Raw genomic sequence first — 20,745 nt, 5'->3', positions numbered from 1 at the left:
AGACCACCCTTACTCTTGCACTTTACAACCTGCAGTAAACACAGCAATTCTATTTACTAAACAGGATGCAGGAAAACTAAGCAATCAAGCAGGAAGCCCTAAAACAAAATGTAAATCCTCTTGTGTTGTTTAAGTCTGGTTGTGTTCAGTGCTTTTAGCTGGGGTACGTTGCATATGTGATTTCTTTGGTGGAAGGCAAGGTAGAAGAGAAGATATAGGGCAAAGACAGTGTAATACTAAGAATGCAGCTTGTGAAACTGGCCATTGTATGGCTTAGTATGTCAGCAAATAAGGTAAAATATGTGTTTTTAAATATCAGTTAAACCATGGTCTTTATGGACAGATAATGAAGAAGATAGCTTTTTGATAGAATAAGGCATAGAAATAATGTTGATAATTAGTTGTTAGTATTTTTTCTTCTTTTGTTTGAAACTCATTTTTAAATGCTTGAAATAGAACTCTAGTTGAAACAGGTCTGTGCACCTGGTCAGAAAAGGACAGAAAAGTTGAGCTGTCATAGAAAAATAATGGGCCAACATCAGCTATGGTATAAATGAGAATATCTCAAGAAGCTCATTGAATTTTTTCACAAAGGTGTTAAGTGATAAATGATGAGGAAGTCTGCTTGTCCTATTTGTATTTGATGCATGCCAGCATCTGAGACTTCTGTTGGTCTGAATGACAGCACACAACTGATGGATTGCAAACACCTTTCTATAAGGATCAAAGCAGTTTTGGAGCTTGTTACAGTAGATATCTAGAGGCGTGTTTCTTACAAGCATCTAAAATTTAATCTCTGACATATATATATATATATATGTATATTTAAAAGCATATAATACACTTGCTTTTTGTATGGAAGTATATTAGCTCTAGAAAATGCTTTAACTTAATATTTCTTGTATGTCCCCCTGCTACAGAATGCTTTGACGTGCTGTGCAAAAAAATCATCAGCAACAACTCTGTACAGTATGTACACACAAATAATCTGTACCTTTTCAGATGAACTTCTAGATCAGAGTTGAGGAACTGCCAAATGACTGCTGCAGGCAGAAGGATGTTGTTGGAACGGTGTGCAAATGGATCAACTTGTTGAAACAAGACAAAACGAGATCATTTATTCCTAGATAATTGCATCAAGACAAGTTTGAGGTAAATGCAATTTTGCCTATGGAGGGAGATAATATAATGTAGTTAATATGGAATAGGAAAACAGACTTCAGGAGCAACATTAGTTTCTAACATAGCTTCAGTGGAATCAGTAGATGTTACACTGGCACTGGATGTGATCCACATTATCATATAGAAGTGATATGTATGAATATGACCTTTTCAATATGTTAGTAATAACTTTCATTAATGCAATCATTAAATGCCGTATTTCCTAATGAGTTAGCTAGAGTGTTGTAAAAGCATTTATCTAAGGCTTTTTTCTTAAGTCTTGGGAGAGGTTTAGCAAAGTGGCACACCTGCTTAGTACTCCAGCATTTTCAATGCCATGGGCCAATGTCTGCTCTCACTTATGCCAAGAAACTCCATTGTAATAGGAAAGCAGGACTTCTGGCCAACGTGAACACATATTTTTCCTAGATGAATTAATTTGAAAGAGGATGGTTATACTGTCAATATTCCTATAACAAACAATAGCTTTAAAATGCAACTGTAGTATCCCTAAAATTAAGTTTTGTGTTCTGATCATAATACATTGACTAGTCTTAACATCTGATTTTCCTCTAAGGTTAACATCTTTAACCCCACCCCCACCCCCCGCCCCCTTTTTTTTTTTGCTGTGACTGATTCTTGAAATAAACTGACGATTGTGGAAAATGCATGCTTACAAATTTTCATGAAAAGAAGTGAACAAAGTGGAAAACTGCTCAATGCTAAAGCAACAAACTTCTTTGTAGAGGTTACAGTCATGAGGTGCATCTAGAACATCAGAAGATTCCACACTGTTTTTACTGTCTAAAGAGAAAAGCAAAGGAGGGACACATGTGAAGAGGGAGGGCTGTGCCAGAGCCTTCATGTGGGAATGGTACTTGAGGAGCAAAACTTCTTCAGCTCTCTGGCTAAAATCAGTTCCAACCAACACTGATCCAAAAGGCATGCAAGGAGAGAAGAAAGCTGTGGCTGAAACTTCCTAAGAGAACTGGCTTAACCTTCAGTTTATTTGTTCATGTATTTTTTTCACTTCACATCCTCCTACACACAGCTTGAGGAAGACATTGAAGTTAAACTATATAATGACATTTGTATAATATAAGGAACTGTATGAAGCTCTGAAGGGCAGTGCTGACACAGGTTATATTTACCATATGTCTGTACCAAGCACTGACCGTGATCTTGCTTAGTGCCTCCATGAGCTGCCACACCTGCAGTATGACTACTAGACTAACTAGCAGCAGCACTGAGAGTAAATGAAAAATGTTTTAAGTACTCACAATTTGAAGGAGGGTAGTGAAAACTAGTTATTGTTTCATTTCTGCCTCAGCCCCCTTTAAACACATAAAGATAGCAGAGAGTATGTGGGGTTTCTGTTGGGGAGATAATAATAGATGTGAAGCATAGAAAAAAATGCAGTCCTATGCTGCTTCGTGCTCACTGTAATCACTCTTCCCCCCTGCAAGGCTGCTCGGCACAGCTCAGCTTTCAGGCTCAGTTTACCTCCTTGGGACAGCCAAGGGATGCTGGGGTCAGCAGCCACAGTGGCAACCTGCGCCAACTGTTTGTGTGGCAGGTATTTTCCCACATGTTTCCCGGGCATCAGTGCGGTGGGTTTTCATGCCTGCCCTCTGTCATCCATCCCGCCACTGCTGTGGGACACCTTGGCTCCTCTCACACCAGTACAGCCTGCCATGCAGAGAGCCTGGCTCAGACAGGACCAGGCATCTCCCATTGCAATGACTGCAGAGCATCACACACCATAGACAAATTCCCATGAGAAGGACTGTTCCATGGGTGTCCCCCTAAAGAAGATTCAGATTGACCACAGGTGAAAAGAGAAATCATAAACTCTTCCTGCGTTCGGTATCTGAAATGAGAAGCAGGTGATTTCCACAGACAGAGACGAAATCTGTTTTTCTGTACTTATTCATTTTTGCTAGAGGAATATGCTCAGTAAAGTCAGTGGTTCAGCACAGTGTTAAGGGTACATTATTTCTTTATTTTTTTCTGTGGGCTCACTGTGGGGTTTATGGCTCACCAGAGACACCAGGACAATACAGAAACATAGTTTTCCACATATCAGTTTTCAAGTAAAGGAGGAGACCCTTGAGTTCAGGTGGGCTAGACTGACGCATAAAGAAGATCACTTCAGTGCAGGATTATTAAACTTGCCCTAATTTAATCCTTTGAATAAGTTTGATCTACATGTCCATAAGAGGTTTCCTGATTGTGTATGTGTGTGTATGCCTGACATAAATAAAAGGTGCACTGAAGAACTGAAGGTATTAAAAAGAAATCCTACAAAATACTTTTACACAGAACAGCTGCATGTCTGGAGTCTTTAGTTTTGTGTTAATTTCTGACAAGTATCTTCACATTTTTTTCAGTTCAAGAATCTTGTTCTTTCAGCTTTTCTGTAAAACCCTTTCAAGTCCAAGCACCAACATGGTGCTCTCTTTTCTCACCTTCCCCTATACATCTGCATCAGAAAGATTATATTTGTTCAGCAAGACAGCTGAAGTCACTGCCTTTCAAACTTCTGCTATGTATTACATTCTCCTACTTGACTCTCATTTTAAATCAAACTTGGTTCTTCATCTACTCAGAGACCAGGAAAGGGACAATTTGGTTGCAAGAGGACATGCTCTGCAATCAAACTGGGGGGCTTGTGGAATAGGTACAGCTCCACATCTGAGTTTTGATTCATCTTCATCCTCCATCGTTTTGGGTTTTCTGGGTCTAGCAGTAATCCCAGCAGCTCGTTTCGACAGATTTAGAGTGTTTCATACAGTAATTGGACCCTCACTGCTTTAATGTCTTCGTTCAAACAGTTTCTCTGATCATGACACTGAAAGTGAAATCTTATGCTATACATAGCTTTATGTGAAAAAGGAGGTTTATGTGATTATGGTAATAGTTCGTAAAATCTAGCAGACAAAGAATAATTTAGAATTCATTTATTCATAACAGCAGCACTTAATATTCTTCTTGCCTACAAAAGATTTTCCAACATTAATCTTTTCTCTTGGATTTCCGCTATTCTGCAGAGCTAGTTTGGATTGCTTCAGTATTACGGTTGCCCCAACTTCTTTGTTTGTCCCTTTTAGTCTATTCAAAATACTGTTTTTCCTTAAATAAATAATTCTGATTCCATGAAGATGGTATCAAAGCTGTCTTCCAACTTTCATGCAGATTTATGTAAGTACTTAAACAGAAGAGCGAATTCTGGTCTCTGTTTTGCAGCTAAGCATCTTACTGATACATAATAAATCACTTCCCTACAACTGAAGATTTAAGCAACTTAGCATATCCTTTCATAATCTGAGAATTTCTTGTTAATGGTGCATTTGCTTCAGGAACAGGGGAATAGTATGTGTGCATGTCTGCTTATATATGTTGTTTATATTATTTCAGTAGGATACTGCTATTTCCCCCCCCCCCCCCCTTCTTTTTTCCCCTCTCTCTTTTTTCCCCTAATGATCCTTTTATATTTCTTCAGCATCTGTATTATTGAAGATGCTACAAAACTCCCTAAATGTAATTTTAAACTGAGCTCATAAAAGGCTGGAAACAGCTTCAGATATTTAACTAGTTACTTGGGAACAAATTGTGTACTCCCTTGGTCTGACTTTGTCAAAAGCCTTGCAGTTGAAAGAAGAAAAATTCTGGCATATAGTCATGAGAGAATTGAAGAGTGGAGACCATAGGCACAGTGATTCAGATTAATCTCTGTACTAACGTCACTGACACAATACATCTGGAACATATTAAAACAATTTTGCTGTGTGATCTGTCAGTCGCGTGCTATCATTCTAGAGAGCAGCTTTTTAAAGCCCTGTCCTCAAGGTTAAATGCATTTAGTGACGGCAAACTGACAGATCACAGGAGATGCTTTTCCTTAGAGGTGTCTGTGGGGGTGCTAGGCCCAATGGCTTTTCATGATTTTATCAGGGAGCTGAAAGTACAGAAACATTGCTGTTAATAAAATCTGTGGATGACAACAGGAACAGAGATGTGCTAGAGAAAGAACAATGTAAGGAAGGCAGGAAATTTCAAAAGAACAGCAATCTGGTCATTTGCCTTTTACTTAATAAGGCATGTTGGTTAACAAGAATCCCTGACCGTACATGCTTCTGAGTATTCGTGCACACAAGGATGGAAATAACATAGTGTTTTTTGTTTGTTAAACATTGATAACCTCTGGTGAGCTTATTGCATGCTCACTCTACCTGTGAGTGCACAGCTAGAGAGGGGGCTTTGCCCTTTGGGGCAGATGGAGGTTAGATAAGACCACCCATTCAGGCCATCCAGATCCACAGGTGCATGACCCACCTTTCCTGGCAATCTCTGCAGTTCTGGAGCCTTGGTTGGTTTGAGCTTTTTTTATTTACAGCTTTGTTGATTTTATGACTGGGGAGCATTGCCCTGAAAGCTTTAAGGGAAGTGACCTTTTGGTTTATTTATTGTCATATGCAGACTGTGAGGAGCAGAAACAAATAAGCTGTTGGCATCACAGAACCATTCTGAAGTGCTTTTTTGAAGTTAGAGGCAAAAACTCCCCAAGAGGTGAACTCCTGACCTTGAAATTTATGGGCATGTGGCTACTCTCTCTAAGAGAGAGTAGCCTTCTTTCTGGGTCTTTCAAGCTTCACCTAATCACCGAAAGCTAGGTAAATATTTTTCCATTTAAAAAAAAAGTCATAGGCTTTAACTAAAAGGGGAAAAAAAGTTCAGTTCCAAAAATACATCCTGCCACAGAAAAGAGACACCTTAACAGAATATAAGAAAAATCCCCACCAACATGCACATCTGCCCTGCACGTCATCATTCCTGTGATGACACCTAGTGTCTCATTTCTTCCCTGCTTTCCTTGCACAGGTAGGGAGACTGGCATTCCTGCTGGGAGAGCCCCAAAACAGGCTGCTTGCAACAAGGGAAGAGGAAATAACTCAAAGGGGTGATCGGCACTTGTCTAAAAGGCAGAAACAGCACTGCTACCAATCGTTTGTCTGAGGTTTACATTGGCATTGTCAGTCTCTGCCCCTGCCTCACCAGCGGCAAGTGGTGCTGCAGCACCGGTGTGCTGCATGGCTGTGATGCTGCAGTCACCCTGGTGGGGTTGGCCTGGCTGTGTTCCCCAGCGGTGACAGGAGGTGGCACCGGGCACATTTTTGCCATTTCACTCTCATCTGGACCACCCCAGTCTGCAGAAGCCTCTCAAGGCTGACAGCTGTCCAGTGACCTTTGCATAAGACCTGCCAAGGGGCAAATGACCTTCTCTGCGGGGCAGTGGAATTGGTGAAGAATTATGGTTAGCCCAGTGGGAAGGCTGAAGGCTGTACAGAAGTGCAAAGGCAGTGATCATGCAGCAGTATCTGCAAGGTTTTCCTCCTGGAATGGGAAGAGCTTGGCCAAGCTCACCCCACTTGCTGTGGGCTTACTGTAACCAACAGTAAGACTGGAAAGTACATTGCCTGTTAATTCGTGGTGAGAATAAAATAATTCTGAAATAAGGCTTGGTTCCATGTTGCTAAGCACAGCTCAAGGAAAATAAATAAATCAACCAATGAAGCCACATTAATTTAATTTTACATGGTCCACAAAGATGAAATGCTTTTTTTGACAGTGTGCTATCACATTGTCGCTTACAAACATGGCAAAACTGCTAGGGTGCAAGCTGGGCCTTATTGCTGGCCAAGAACATCCCAGATCCAATTTCCAGTTACTTTAAGTTGTTTAGCCTGAGTGGAAAATGGTGTTTCTCAAAGTTTTTTCACAGGTGATGTGCTTTGTGTCTCTCCCCCTTCCCACCCCACCCCACCTTTTGGAGTTATTGGTTTCCTAGTGACCTCCAAAGATGTGTGGGCACATCCTTCAGCCAAGGCATGAGCACACTGTTGGCAGATCAGCTTGTCAAGGAAGGAGGAGCAAAGACTGGCTGCATTTACTGCTTATAGGGATAAATGTCCCTTTCCTTTGGAGTACATGCCCCAGCATGGATGGCATTTCCAGTGTGTGATGCTTATGTAAGGTGAAGAGGGCGAGGCATTTGTTTATTTGTCCCACAGTGAGCTGAAGGTCTAATACCCTCCCCCTGGCTCCGCCCCCTGCCCCCAAGGGGTTTGGACCACCACATCTCTGGTGGCACAGAGTTGTGTCCCACCTTTCTCCTTCCCAGCCCCACCTCTCCCTGTGCTGGGCCTTCTGAGGATTGTGACATGCATGGGTGCTGAGGTGACAAATGTCCAGCAAGGCACAAGGGGTGGCTTCAAGTACCCACAGCCTCCAGGACAGTGGGAAACTTGCCAGCACCATCACAATCACCACCAGCTCACACAGGTTAGCTGGGTCCACACCTCCCAAGAAAGGAGGGAAGGTCCTGGGAGACCCCCAGCAAGGCCACCTGGGGCCCCCTGCTACTCCCTTCACATAGCACACAGCCTCCCTGGGACAAGCCTGCCTGATTTTTCGCTCTAGAAGTGCAGACCCATGCAGGATTTATGTTAAATTGCAGCTTGCAAACAGCCTGGAGACCAGAGTCCCTAGGTGAAGCGCAAGGCTGTAGGAAAGGCTGATTATTTCAAAAGAGTTCAAGGGTGTCTCACAAGCAGCAGGAGTCAGCTGCTGAAGTAACGATCACGAGCAATAGCTTTTATGTTCTCAGAGATCCCCGATATCTGGTTGTAGTGATCTAAGTTGATCAGTACTGGAAAATTTACTGGTGTGGGGAGGACAACCTAATTCAGGGGATGAAGTGTGATGGAGAAAGATGGGGACAACTGCATGGTGACTACTTGCAAGAAGGTCTGTGAGATTAAGGCACTTATCTAGGGCCTGGAAGACAAATCAGGACTCATCATCAAATAACAGGCAAAGCATTAATAAGCTTACAAATGCAAGCATTTGTTATTGAGACAGTCTAACTGAAGCTTGCATTTCAGAAAGGTTCAGAAGCTTTGGATGCCTCATTCTTTCACATGCAGCAGTCATTAATTCACCCTAGAGCCCCACCTCCACCCCTCCTTTGCCTTGCCTCAGGTCCCAACCCACCACTGCCCTGATCCTCCCTGGATCCCGGATGTTCTGTGTTTACCTGTGTGGTCATCATGGTTGTCCCATGGTGAAGAGATACCTGTGGGTGATGCCCCTTGCTCTGCTGGAGACGAAGTGCATGCAACGTAAGTGTGTGTCCAGCGGCTGCAGATGGTCCTCACCTCCTTCCCTGTTAACTTCTTTTCTCCACAGCAGCAAGATGTCAGAGGTAGAAACCACTTTCTGTAAATTAATAATATATGGTGACATCTGCTAGTGGCAGCAACATGACAGGGAAAAACTTCAAGCTGTGCAAAGGTTGTAGGGTGATGGATGGGAAAGCCATGACCAGCACTGACATTGACATCATATTCAACAAAGCTGAGTGTGGTAGGGAGTCATGGTGGCAGCACAGCTGGGCAGGAGTAGACAATGGCAGGAGTCAGGCAGGGTCTTGTGCAAGGGGCAGCCCTGGGGCTTTCTCATCCCACTGTCAACCAGCAATGAGGTAACTTTCCTCTCGGTCTACTGACACCACAGGACCAAAGGTGCTTGTGCCATCACCTTTGCTGAGTTCCAGCAGGCCATAAGGGAGCTTTGCAGCAAGCACTTCAAGGGAAAACCACCAGAGGAAGCTCTGCAGGTTGTTTATGGCCTCATCAAGGGAAAGGATCCCAGCAGAGTGGGTGCTACAGTGAGTATGAGTTTCCTCACCAATCCTGCATCTAGAGCTGCCCTGGAACCATTTGTCCTTGCTGTAGGGACACATGCTGTCCTCAAACATAAGGAAAAGCTTGTCTGTGAGCTGTTTCCAAACTCTTGCCTGCTGACCTCTTTTCTTGCACAAAGCCACCAAGGTTGGTGGGGTAAAAGGCTGACAGACACTAGCAACTACACTGACAGCCACAAAGAGTGTTTTGATGAGAGTGGCAAAAAGAACGGTCTTGTTGGCCACCAGGATCTGACGGACAATGGTGGCTATGCAGTTGGAGCCTACACAGGAGCTGGCTTTATGACCAGATGCAGTAGGACTGAGACTGCGTAAGGAAACAAAGGCTGTTCCTCTATAACATGGGAGGAGGGGCAAATAAACATCCCAAGCAACCAACCTTCTGTGTGCATCCCAAGTCCTACAGGGTGAAAATGCATGGAATGGACACTCAACGATGCTGAGGAGTGACTCAGGTTCCCCAGCCAACTACATTTTGACTGCTGTGTGGTGGCATTAAACCCATAGATAAGCTAGCCTTCTGGAAGAAATTCTATGGGCCAGCTAGCACTGCTATCACACTGCTTTGCATTTCCAGTCACGTGAACAGCAGGTTAGTCTGAACAGTCACTCATTATTTTGTCTCCCCTCCCAACATGCTACACTTTTTACTGTGATTTTTGACTTGGGGAGAAGCATGTGCGTTTTTTTGTACATCTACACTAGGTTACGTTTGAGGTGATGGTTTCTGGTGGCAGACAGCCTACCAGTGGTGCCTGACCACACCTGGAAGAGCACTCTTACAAGGTATAGGATGCAACACATACTACACTGTGGAAAGGGGAGGGGTATCAATCACACCGGTTCATGCTTTTTTCTTTTTCCTTCCCCTAGCTTAAACTGTTTCACCCATTCCTAGCACTTGGCATGGTCACTCATTACTATTCCCCCAGGCTTCAGGATGTGGGCTGCTGTGGAAGAGTTTGTGAGTCTGTGGCTCTATTGTCCTGTTGCTTTTGAGATCCTCTTGCAAAAAACATGGCTGAGAAGCTGCAGAACTCTATGACAGTGCCCCAGATCCAGTCACAGCTGTTTAACTGTTTTCTGTGCTTTGGTGTGTAAGTCATAGTCCCTTGGTCTTCCCAGGATGAAGGGCTGACTGATTTCTTCCCCACAATACAGTACTGCATGGGAAGCATAGCTGGTGCATGTTACAGTGTAATCAAAGAGATGGGTTTGAGGTTCTTCCAGTATTTTCCACACCCCCTCACTCCCAAAGACTTACTACCACATGATGGATAGTAGTCAGCAGGGTCCTGCTGATGCTTGGTGGCCAAGCAGAAAGGCTTACCAGCTTCATTGGCCTAGCAGTGTGCTACCACCAAATAATGCAGTTTTCAAGCAAAATATGCAGGCACCAGCAGCCTCCGCCACTGTATCATTGTCCAGGTTTGCTGTGGCATCTCATGTGTCCATTTCTTCTTGCTGCCCTTCAAACACCTTTGGACATTTTCAGTTTGGGGGCCAGGAAGAAAAGGACTGCCCTCAACAACCAAGCAAACCTTGAGTATATTTCTGTGTTCAGGCCTCATCTTCCTTGTAATTAAATGACTCAAGAAATTGCCCACATACAGTTCTGCAAACCAACACAGGAATGTGTTATTAGTTGGTTGTGTTTGGTTTTGTTTTTTGTTTAAATATGTAGCTGGCATGGAAAATGCTGTGGGAACTTTGGGAACAAACCGAGAGCTTTGTACTTGTGCTTGTGTAGTGTGAGCTCTGGTTTGCATTAACTCGGGTACAATGTGACACTGGAGGGTGAATTTCTGAGACATGATTCAATCTGTACTTTATCCTCTAATCTAACTTTTGTAGTACTCCAGCACCAACAAGAATCACTACTTGTCCTGCCTATTCCTTATAAGTAGAAACCACAAAAAGATGAGGAATGCCACGCTCACTCCCTATGGCAGCTACAGAGAGGACAGATAAAAAGGAAGTGATGGTGGACTGAAGACTTTAAAAATAGTACCTGATTACTGCATGCCCCTGGGGAAGCAGTAATACTGTCAGATGTGATTTTAAAATAGACAAAGACATGCATATGTCAATGACAGAGTCAACAACACATTTGCAAAGGAAAAATAAAAAGAAAAAAAAAGAAAAAAAAAAGAAAAAAAAAGAGTTTTTGCTCTTGTGGGTTGGGAGCCTACAAAAACTGAAGTGGCTCCTCAGTGCAAGGTGTGTGTGTGTGTCCTGTTACACCAGTGCCATCTGATACTAGATATCTGTACCATTTGCTATTTGCTTTCTTAAAGAGACCATATCATCTAGAAAATCAGCCATGCTGGGAGAAAGAGGTTAGTTAGGAGCCTTCCTCTTGGCAGTGGCTGAAGTTTATTGCGCATCATTTCTTTGTGCTGTCCTGTGACCATCAGAGGGAGCATGAGGGCTTTGGGAGAGGGCTGAGTGCGGTTGCTCCTCTTGCAACTGAAGAATGTGTTTGCATAGTAGTCAGAAGAAGGAGGCACGTGGAAGCTGCTAGAAGAGAAATGTAGTTGCACACATACAGATGGTCCAGTTTGGAGGATTTACTGGTAAAAGTGGAAGTCTTGGTGAAACAAAATTATGTTGGTAATGTAGGTGTTTATACCCAGATATGGCTAATAGGTGTCATTACTGAGGAAAACAGGAAAGATTGGCTCCAAATTACACATTTGTTGGAAAAAGAGTCATCCAACCAAGCCAAACAGTCCATTTACAACTGCTTCAAAGTAAAGTGAAAAAACACCCCCAAGTCCTGTTCTTTGGCAAGCTTGGTGAGCTTGTTTCTCTGGTGTTTCTCTTGATATATCCCTGTCCCCTGCAGCTGTTCTCTTCCATGCAGTTTCCTTGCTGTCTTCTAGAAATATGACTCAAGACCAATATCAGCAGTTCTTTTCCAGCTGGTCATTGCTTCAGGGTACTGGAAGTGGGATCTGATACACTAGTCAGCTATAGAAAAATTTTGGTAACATTGATGAAATCTGTACTTAAATTGAAACAAGATCTGAAGATACAGCTACAGTGGCTATGTATTAAGAACTGAGGCAGTAGGACAGGGTGTCATTGAACACAGGTAGGAAAGAATCACAAGAAACTATGCACACGTGCATGCGTTTGTGTGATGTTTTTAAAGCAAAGTCTTCAAACTGTGCAAAAGACAGCTATAAAAGCCTTCTGCTACCTGTTCTGCTGCATAGGCATGCAGTTACAGCCTTGGCCCTCTTGCTGTTCCCAAAACCAGCACAATTTCACTTTAACAAAGCAGGAAGAAGAAAGAACAGATGTTAAAGTCAATCCAACCACTGCCTGGTGGAAATGTGGCAGGACAGGCAAGTGAGTAGCTATGCAAAGCTGTGCTTGTGCTGCAGTGTGGGCTGATGGCTCACGCTACTTTTTGTGGTATTGAACCCTTCTTTGAGAAGTTCCTTTTTTTTTTTTTTTTTTTGTTGCATGACAAACAGCATGGGCAGCCTGGCACTCAGCCGTACTGACTCACTGTGGCTCGTGGCGTGCCAGGTGGGCAGCTGTGGCTGCCTCTGTGTGGCAGTGGGTTTCTTCCAGAAGCACTTTGTTACAAGGGTTTAGCAAGGAGAGGGCCTAAAATGCTCTTACCCTGCCAGTTTAAGGCACTTGTGATGTTAGGCAGACATGAGGAGCTGATAATTTGTGCATGTTTATATTGAACTGGTCATCCAGGTGCTATTTACATTGAGTTATGAATTTTAATGGACAGCAGTGCAATGCTTTCCCCAACTGCCTCTTGTTTCCGCTGCTTCTCTGGTTATTGAGAAATGTGCACATCTCCACTGCCCCAGGGAAGCAGTGATTCTACTTGGTGCAGAGTTAATTATATGCCAAGGAACCCAGTGGGTATTCACCTGAAATAACACATATATGACAGAAAAGAAAAAATACCTACTTGGAGATTGATACACCGTGCTAGCCTGGCTTCAGAGAGCTCTGGGTAGTTGGAAGACTGTTGTTTTCAGCTGGATTTCTGCTGCATCACTCTGGCTATTGTTTCACAGGAATCTGTGGTGTAATACAAGCCTGAAGGAAGATGTGTATGCCATTGGCTTGTCTGTTTTCCTCCATACTATTCATCAACCTAATAGGAGACAATTTCTTTCCCTACACACTTAGTCTTTCTGATAGTTGCTGCATGCTCCGCCCTCATTCCTCCCCTCCTTTCCAGCTGCAATACCTGGCTGCCCCAGTAAAAGGGTCTGCGTCTCAGCCCCCAGCTGTCCTCAGTTACAGCAGGGGTTAGTTGGCTGTTGCTCATCAGCCCTACAACCACTGCCTGCCTCCACCGGACCCGCAAGCTGCCCCAGCAGGGCCAGCCGGGGCCCAGATGTGGTTTTACATCACACGGTGGCATGTAGCACTGGGACATGCTGATGGGGAATGGTGATGCTGGCTCTTGAACTGGCTTTTTTCCATCTGAGTCTGGAATCGCTTTAAGTCTGATACTGTTTTTGTTTTCCTTCACCGCTGTTTCTCTTCACTGTCAAGAATCAGATGGTGATGGGTTTTTTTGGTTTTGTTCCCCGCCCCCCCCCCCCCCCCCCCTTTCTTTTTCTGCATGACTTACAAGCTTTCTGTCCTCACTAAACTTAGGGCTAGTAATTACAATGTCTGGCTTAATGTTCCCCTGTACTATTCAGTCCAGATGCCACACTCACTCCCTTCTATGCATGCGTGGGACATACTTTGTACCTTTCTGCCTGCAGTTCCCCGCTACTGGTATAATTTAAAAGACAAGGGGATACAGTCTCAGAATTCTTTATTAATCATCCACAGCTAACCATTCACGATAGAAATCACTGACAATTTGTTTTCACATGGACCTTTGCTTCACAGCAAGCAGCAAATGGCTGAACAAGTTCCCCTGTACTGCAGAGGCACAGCAGCTGCTGGGCAGGAGGCAGAGTGCCAGAAACACTCCGACAAGGGCATCAGTCCAGCCACGTTTGGGCATTGCCGCCTCCTGGCAGGGTCGGGCTGCACAGCCCCACAGCCCACTCTCCCAAGGGCTCTTCATCAAACCTGCCATTTCGATTGTGACTATTTCAGGTGTGACAGCTACGGCTACTTTCCATGGTCTGATTAAAAGTCTCCTTTCTGCATAGTGTTTGAAGCAGGTGGAGATTGCGCCGGTTTTCCAGAAGTTTGGGAGGGTCTTCTCCGTAAAGGTGCATGGCCTCCCATGCTCTGGAAATACTCCACGGTTTTGTAGGTTTGAATCCTAACCAAAGTTGTAGTCATGCTGTGTTTTCCTCCACTGGAAAACCCTTCATACATGTTATCATCTGCTTCTTCTCCAGGTTACTCACACCAGCCCTCCATCCTCCATGCTGCAGTTCGCTACCCCCAAACTCTGCTGTGACAATTACTTGTGGGGCTACACTGCTGAATGGCACACTTGACATGAGTCGATCTAAAAATAAAAAGACACCCAAACCCAGACTGCCAAAAGACAAAAGCCCCTTCATACCAGTTGATGGTGCAGTCCCGCAAGTGGGAAGGTAGAACAGTTAGGCCAGAGTTTCTACGCACTTGAAAAGGCTTATGTGTAATAACAACATGCATATTTTTAGGAGATTTTCCTGCTAGCCCTGAATAGCTTCAAAAGCAGCCCAGGCTTCAGCGGGCTTATCTGTTGTGTCAGGTACCTTTCAGTGTCAATAGGGGAATCTTAATTTTTCACAACAATCACAATAACTCAGTAAATATACATGCTCTGCCCAGCATCAGCATTTTTTAGAAAGCACTTAAATATTAAAGGATTCTTGTTAAAACAATGTATTTTGTAAAACAGTGTCTTTAATTTCAATTGAAAACCTAATCAATTTCTTTCACAATACTTTATCTTCTCATGTAAACTTTTATTACATAACAGTAAAGCTAAAAATAATCAAGTAACACCAGAAAATGACATTCACTCAGAAGAGAGGGGAAAAAAAAATATTCCTCCAGCCTTTTTGCATCAGATAAAACTTTTAAAGATATATATATTTTAAAGATAGATAGATAGATAGATAGACAGACAGACAGATAGATTGATTTCTCAGGGAAACTGAGCATTGCCACTCACTGACTAGCAGAGATTTGTGCAATTTGTTTATAAGTAATATCCCCATGAACATACTAATTGCACATGTAGAGCTAACAATTTCTCTGTAACAGGACTGAAGTGACAAAACACCTACATATAACTATGGCTAACTTCTTCACAAGCTATTCTTGTAGAAAAATGTTTCTTAAAAACAACAACAAAAAAATCATCTTGGTCACATTTGTGGTGGTGGTCTATTGCACTCAATATCTTTCAGTAGCATGAAGTGTCTTGTACTGGACACCCAAGATTAAATTACCAAAAGTCACCAGATTTTTTTGCAAAATAGACCAGAAATCTAGTAAAAAGAAAAAAAAAAAAACCAAAACCAAAAACACAGCAGTAACTCCTACATTTGTTTATACTGATCTCTTTCATGAAAATTATTTCACACTTTCTTACTGTAATTGCCCAACCAGTTTCCTTGCTAGAGAAAAAAATATCACTGCACCTCTAAGAATACCCTCTTCACATAATTAAACACATATGTTCTAACCAGTCATATGCAATAAATATATCTAACTCTAAATCTTATTCTTCATATTCTTCTAAAATCTCTATATCTAGTAGATACAATGCATGTAGACTCCTAAGGTAATGTAAATGCCAGTAAAGTAGCTAGCTGCTAGTGAGTAATAAATGATAGAAATTTTTGATATCTGTAATACTTAAAATGAGATTGGACAAACAAAGCATAAAGGGGAAAACAGAATCAGAAGTTGATTACATTATTTGTTATTACTATTGCTATACTTGCACATTAATGGAGATGTATGGTGCACTACAAAAGAGTGGTAAGACAAAAACCTTCTCCTGAGATGCTCACAGAAGTTAATAACAGGACAAATACTAACATTTAGGAGTGGACAAAAGTAAACTTGATGTCCACACACCTGTTTTAAAACATTTGAGCTAGGAGTGAAATTTAGCTTTAGATATGATAAGGTGTGGTGAATTGTTACAACGCTTTGCAATAAAGGTTTGAAAAAAGAAAGGAATTATTGCTGTCTAAAACACAACACAAGCAGCTTTGTTATAACCAAAGAGATATATGGAAAAGATGAAGCTATGTGGAGAAGGCTGAAACAGCACAGAGAAAGTAAGCTGCTGCTCTGTCATCTTTCACTGTACAGCTATCTTTTCAGGAATACAGTGATGGAGATTACGTTAAAACCACAATCATTGTCTTAGGTGCCAATATGTTTTGTTCCAAGGGAAGAGGAAGCCCCTGAGTTCCCAGGTTTCACCAAAAAAAAGATAAATCCTTGAGGGGCAGCTGGGCTTCCACATGAGATAAGGAACAGAACTTAGTCACATTTAAAAGAGGTGATGATGTTAGAAATTCATATCTCCCAGTTCCCCTCTGCCTACATTACTACTGAAAAGAACACAATTGGTTTTAAAGGGGCGTGGGGGTAAAATCAAATCCGCTATCAGTCAAAGCAACAGACACACTTTCACAGTAAATTTCTTGCACAGTGAGAAACATTTATGGTATTCCTCATTGGGGAGCTGGAAAGCTGGAAACAACTCTTAATGCATTTGAGGGCTAAAAATATTAATAACAAGAATCTAAATTCCTATCCACATTCAAGTACAGGAGAGGAAGAGGTCTGAAAGACATTAAATGGTTTTTACATGACAACAAAATATAATGTCAATAAAAGTGTAAATAAAATTAAATGGAACGTAGCAAAAGTATAAGCATCTGCTCTGACATCCTTGCTCCCTGCTTTGGGGCGTCTGCACTTTCAACACTATTCCAGGGCTGGATGTTGTACAGAAGGCAAGAAAAGGCAAGCCTGCAGACAGAGGGTTTAGCTCTGAGCTTTGCAGGGTGAAAGTGGCAGTACAAAAATCTAAGTCATTTGGTTCAGAAACTGAACTGCTTATCAGAGCATGTTGGCTGGAGGCAAGGAAGCTGCTGTTCTTCATGCTGTTAGTGGGAAATGTCATAATAGTAGTTACGTAATCTCAGCTCGACTGCAACAAATCCTGGTCGGTCCTCAACACTGTGGAAAGACAAAAAGCTTCACTATGTAGGAAGGAGAAAGCTGTAAAAGTGCATGGGCCTTTTGTAATGCTTGGGATGTTATCTCAGTGATAACTCATCCAAAGGTGCCCACAATATTTTAAGGCTACCAAAATGATGCTACAAAATGAACAACAAGTGGCAAATGTCACTGCAGAGCATCCAGTCAGTGGATTTACTATCATGCCTGGTACTCTGTGGTCAGTGAAGATACTACAAGAAAGAAATGGTAAATCAACTCAATTTCATTTTCTACTTTATTTACTTCAGTAATAATCTAAAGAAAAGAGTATTTACAGTGTATTACCTGCCTTATAATGGGTACTACAGTCATACAGAGTGGCTTAGCATCACTGAAAGAAGCCTAGACATACATTATATGGCTGTACTGTCTGTCTTTCCTCTATCTGCAACTCTTTGTTGATTTAGGAGAACACAATTAAACTGACAAGTCCTTACAATAATGCATTACATATTGAGATCCACCACCTGACTTGAGCTATCTTTTTAAATTTATTTCTTTTTCTTTCCAATATTAAATATATTTCAGTACAAACATTAAAAGCATCATGCTTTATGATATGGTTATTAATCACAACAAAAAATGATCCCTTTCACTCTAGAACTGTTGCAACATTCTTTGAGTCAAACTAAAATGCAGAAATTATTTTATGGCTCCATATTCTTTCTTGAGTACTAGATGCAATAAAACTAACGAATGAGCAAGGAACCTAAAAGTGAAATACTGCAGTTCCTTACATGGAATGCAGAGACCTTTACTGGACACAAATATTCTCCATATGTTGAACTGGAAGAATAAGTGACATTACAGTAGACTTTGGATGCTTTATGGAGACCTTCCCCCAGCTAAAAATAAGTTTTAAGAAAATAATTTAAAAAGATAAATAATAAAATATTTTAAATATTTTTTACAATATACTAATTAACATAATATGTAGGCTTTCTTTTTTATATCCCTCTACATTTCATAATTCTTTCTAAATTGTTATCAATCAGAAAAAGTGTTTCTGACATATTAGGTATGATCTGAAAAAATGTTTCGCCCCTCACTAATAGGAAGTCAATGTGGGATTCAATATGATTATATTCAGAAATGAAAAAAGAGAAAAATAGGTCAAAACAATTAATTATTGAGGAAGGAATGAATAATTTGGCAATACGACTTTGACATTTCAGTAAAAATAAGTCTTGGAAATGAAAATTAAACAAAATACAATCCAAAATGAAACAAAAATCTTTGCTCAATTTCAAACTTTCAAATATATCAGACTGATCATTTTGTGGATTTTCTTGTTTATGATGATACCCTATTTTTTGTATATAACTGTTTCAGCAAAACCAGCTGTGTCAGATCAGCTTCTTGTCGTACACTCAGTAACGCAAATAATTTTCACTTCAAGGTGCAACTGACATCTTAGTTTAGAGGTTGTAAGTTAAATACCAGTTGAAAGGATGTACTTTGAAATACCCTCCCCTCCCCCACCTCCTCCTGGCTGTTAACTAAGTAGATTACAATATATTTCTATTAAAGGAGAGAGTTTTACATTACACTCACTTGTATGTCCAACACAATTTCATTAGATCATAGACTTCTGTTGGACAGACTTCAGGACGTTCCATTCGTTCTCCTCTTTCAATCATCTGCGCAACGTCACCACCCTTCATTCCCTGGAACAGGGTGACCAGAACAGTCACTTGACTTGCAAAAGACTACAGTACACATGCTAGTATGAAACAGAGGCCTGGAATTGATTTTTTTGGGGCTATCCTTTGATTCATTTGTTGCAACAGATGGGGTGCTAAGGCCTGCTTTGGCCTGCAATAACCCTTTTTAGGTAGGAAAAGGCACTGGTTCAAATTTGCTCTTAATTTTTTACGGAAAAAAAATTGCCAGATAGAACTACTCACCTTATATGGCTTTTGCCCATAAGAGAAAGCTTCCCACATTAAAACCCCAAAGCTCCAGACATCACTTTTGCTAGAAAATTTGTAGAAATTCATGCATTCTGGAGCATACCACTTGACTGGCCATTTTCCATGACTCTGTGCCTAAAATAAGTCATAACAGAGAGGAAAAAAAGCAGGCTAGAGACAGTGATAATAGTAAACTACATTAGAATTCATATAAGCCAGGTTAACTTATACCTGAACACATTTATACTAAGTACCATAACATTTCTGATGCAGTTCACATTTGAGAGAATGGGTAGCAGCTTCTTCAAAACTGTTACAAAATTGTTCCTGATCTTCCATGTTCAAAATAATGTACTGAAATTAAATCTACGGCAAAGCAAAGCTTAGCTAAATGACCTGGAGTCATGTTTTTAGTGGCATTTAATTTAAAGTTGCTCTTTAAAAGTAAGATTTTTCATCTAGGCTCTCTGCAGAGGGTAGGAGATATGCACTCAGTTACACCGAGTCTCATTACTTGAAGTTGATGCTCCGTTTCAAAGCACAGTGACTGCCTTGTGGCAAACTGCAGTTTGATTAAATTATGCTGTAACACTGTGTTATGACAATACTAATGTCAAGCTATTCCAGCACAGTGCTAGAGCTAGTGAAAGAACCCCACTGCATTATGTGGAGTTGTAAAGGGAATGGGCCTTTGATACCTATTCTCAAACCTCTGACAAGCAGCTCTGGCTAGGCTAGTGGCAGTGATTTAAGATGTTACAGCCCTTTTCTGACAGCAGTTACTATTCCCATACGAAGGTCATCAGAAGAGAGTATATGCTTGCTCCTCCTCAGCACCGTTTCATGGTTGGGCCGTTAGTTTTAAACAGCTGATGAAAGGGAACAGGCAGAAGGAAGAAATAATTTGAACTGCAAAAGCAATGTATCAGAAAAAAAGATGGAGACACTTAGAGCCTTTGTCTCCCATGATGTTTTACCTTATTAAATATGGCAGTTATGTACCCTTTAGCTGTACAGAGATCCAACAAATTTAAACCCAAGTTAAACAAATTCTACTTAGATCAAATTACTATTTACCAATGGTAGTCTTCCAAAAACCTCCCCAGATTCATTTCTGTTAGACAATAATACAGTGTACTAGCCTAAATTTTCCTTGGACACGGTGACAACTGTAAGTGTACAAAAGTTCATCTCTACAACAAAGAGATTTTCCTCCTTTTATATAAGGAGGTATCTCATTTCCACCATATATTTCAACTTTCTGATGACAAGTTTACCAAAACTAAAGTAAAGGAATAAGCAAATAAAAGAAGGGACTGGCTTTTTTCGTCCCTACACATCTCTTAGTGTTGAACACACTTTGAAAGTCAGTGACCTTTTATCAGGCTATAAAATAATACACATTATTTCTGATTTTTGACTTTTAAAAAGAACTGCACTTCAACTGAAGATAACCTCATTAAGCTATGCTACTACCAGCTTTCAGGTCTGTGCAAACCTTACCTTATAATAATTTTCATCAGCACTAAGAGCTTTAGAAAGTCCAAAGTCACTAATTTTGGCATAATGTTGGGTGACTAGTAGTACATTCCTTGCAGCCAGATCCCTATGAACAAAGTTATTCTCCTCCAGGTATTTCATTCCCATGGAAACCTGATGAACCAGCTCTGTTATATTCTTCTCCGTGACATGTCTGAAAATCATAATTGA

The 20,745-nt window shown here is 41.4% G+C and overlaps 2 protein-coding genes across 5 annotated transcripts in view; one reads left to right on the top strand and one right to left on the bottom strand.

Moving 5' to 3' along the window:
- The first annotated feature begins 8,197 nt into the window (after window positions 1-8,197).
- Window positions 8,198-10,847, top strand: LOC102058078 (tubulin polymerization-promoting protein family member 2-like). Its single transcript, XM_055699421.1, is given in 3 exon segments — window positions 8,198-8,463; window positions 8,465-8,581; window positions 8,737-10,847. Coding segments are annotated over 3 exon segments (843 nt in total). The 5' UTR covers window positions 8,198-8,242; the 3' UTR covers window positions 9,242-10,847.
- A 2,874-nt stretch (window positions 10,848-13,721) lies between these two features.
- Window positions 13,722-20,745, bottom strand: part of SYK (spleen associated tyrosine kinase) — a 54,707-nt gene continuing 47,683 nt past the window's right edge. For all 4 annotated transcript variants that reach the window (XM_055699043.1, XM_055699042.1, XM_055699044.1 and 1 more), the window contains 4 exons: window positions 20,539-20,728; window positions 19,030-19,170; window positions 18,677-18,789; window positions 13,722-17,080 (listed from right to left, as the gene is read on the bottom strand). In XM_055699043.1, the coding sequence (XP_055555018.1) occupies window positions 17,008-17,080; window positions 18,677-18,789; window positions 19,030-19,170; window positions 20,539-20,728 (517 nt within the window). In that variant the 3' untranslated portion in view covers window positions 13,722-17,007. The remainder of the gene's footprint in view (window positions 17,081-18,676; window positions 18,790-19,029; window positions 19,171-20,538; window positions 20,729-20,745) is intronic.

Source organism: Falco cherrug, chromosome Z (assembly GCF_023634085.1).
Source record: "Falco cherrug isolate bFalChe1 chromosome Z, bFalChe1.pri, whole genome shotgun sequence".
Classification (NCBI taxonomy): Eukaryota; Metazoa; Chordata; class Aves; order Falconiformes; family Falconidae; genus Falco; species Falco cherrug.
This window is presented reverse-complemented; position numbering and strand designations above follow the sequence as displayed.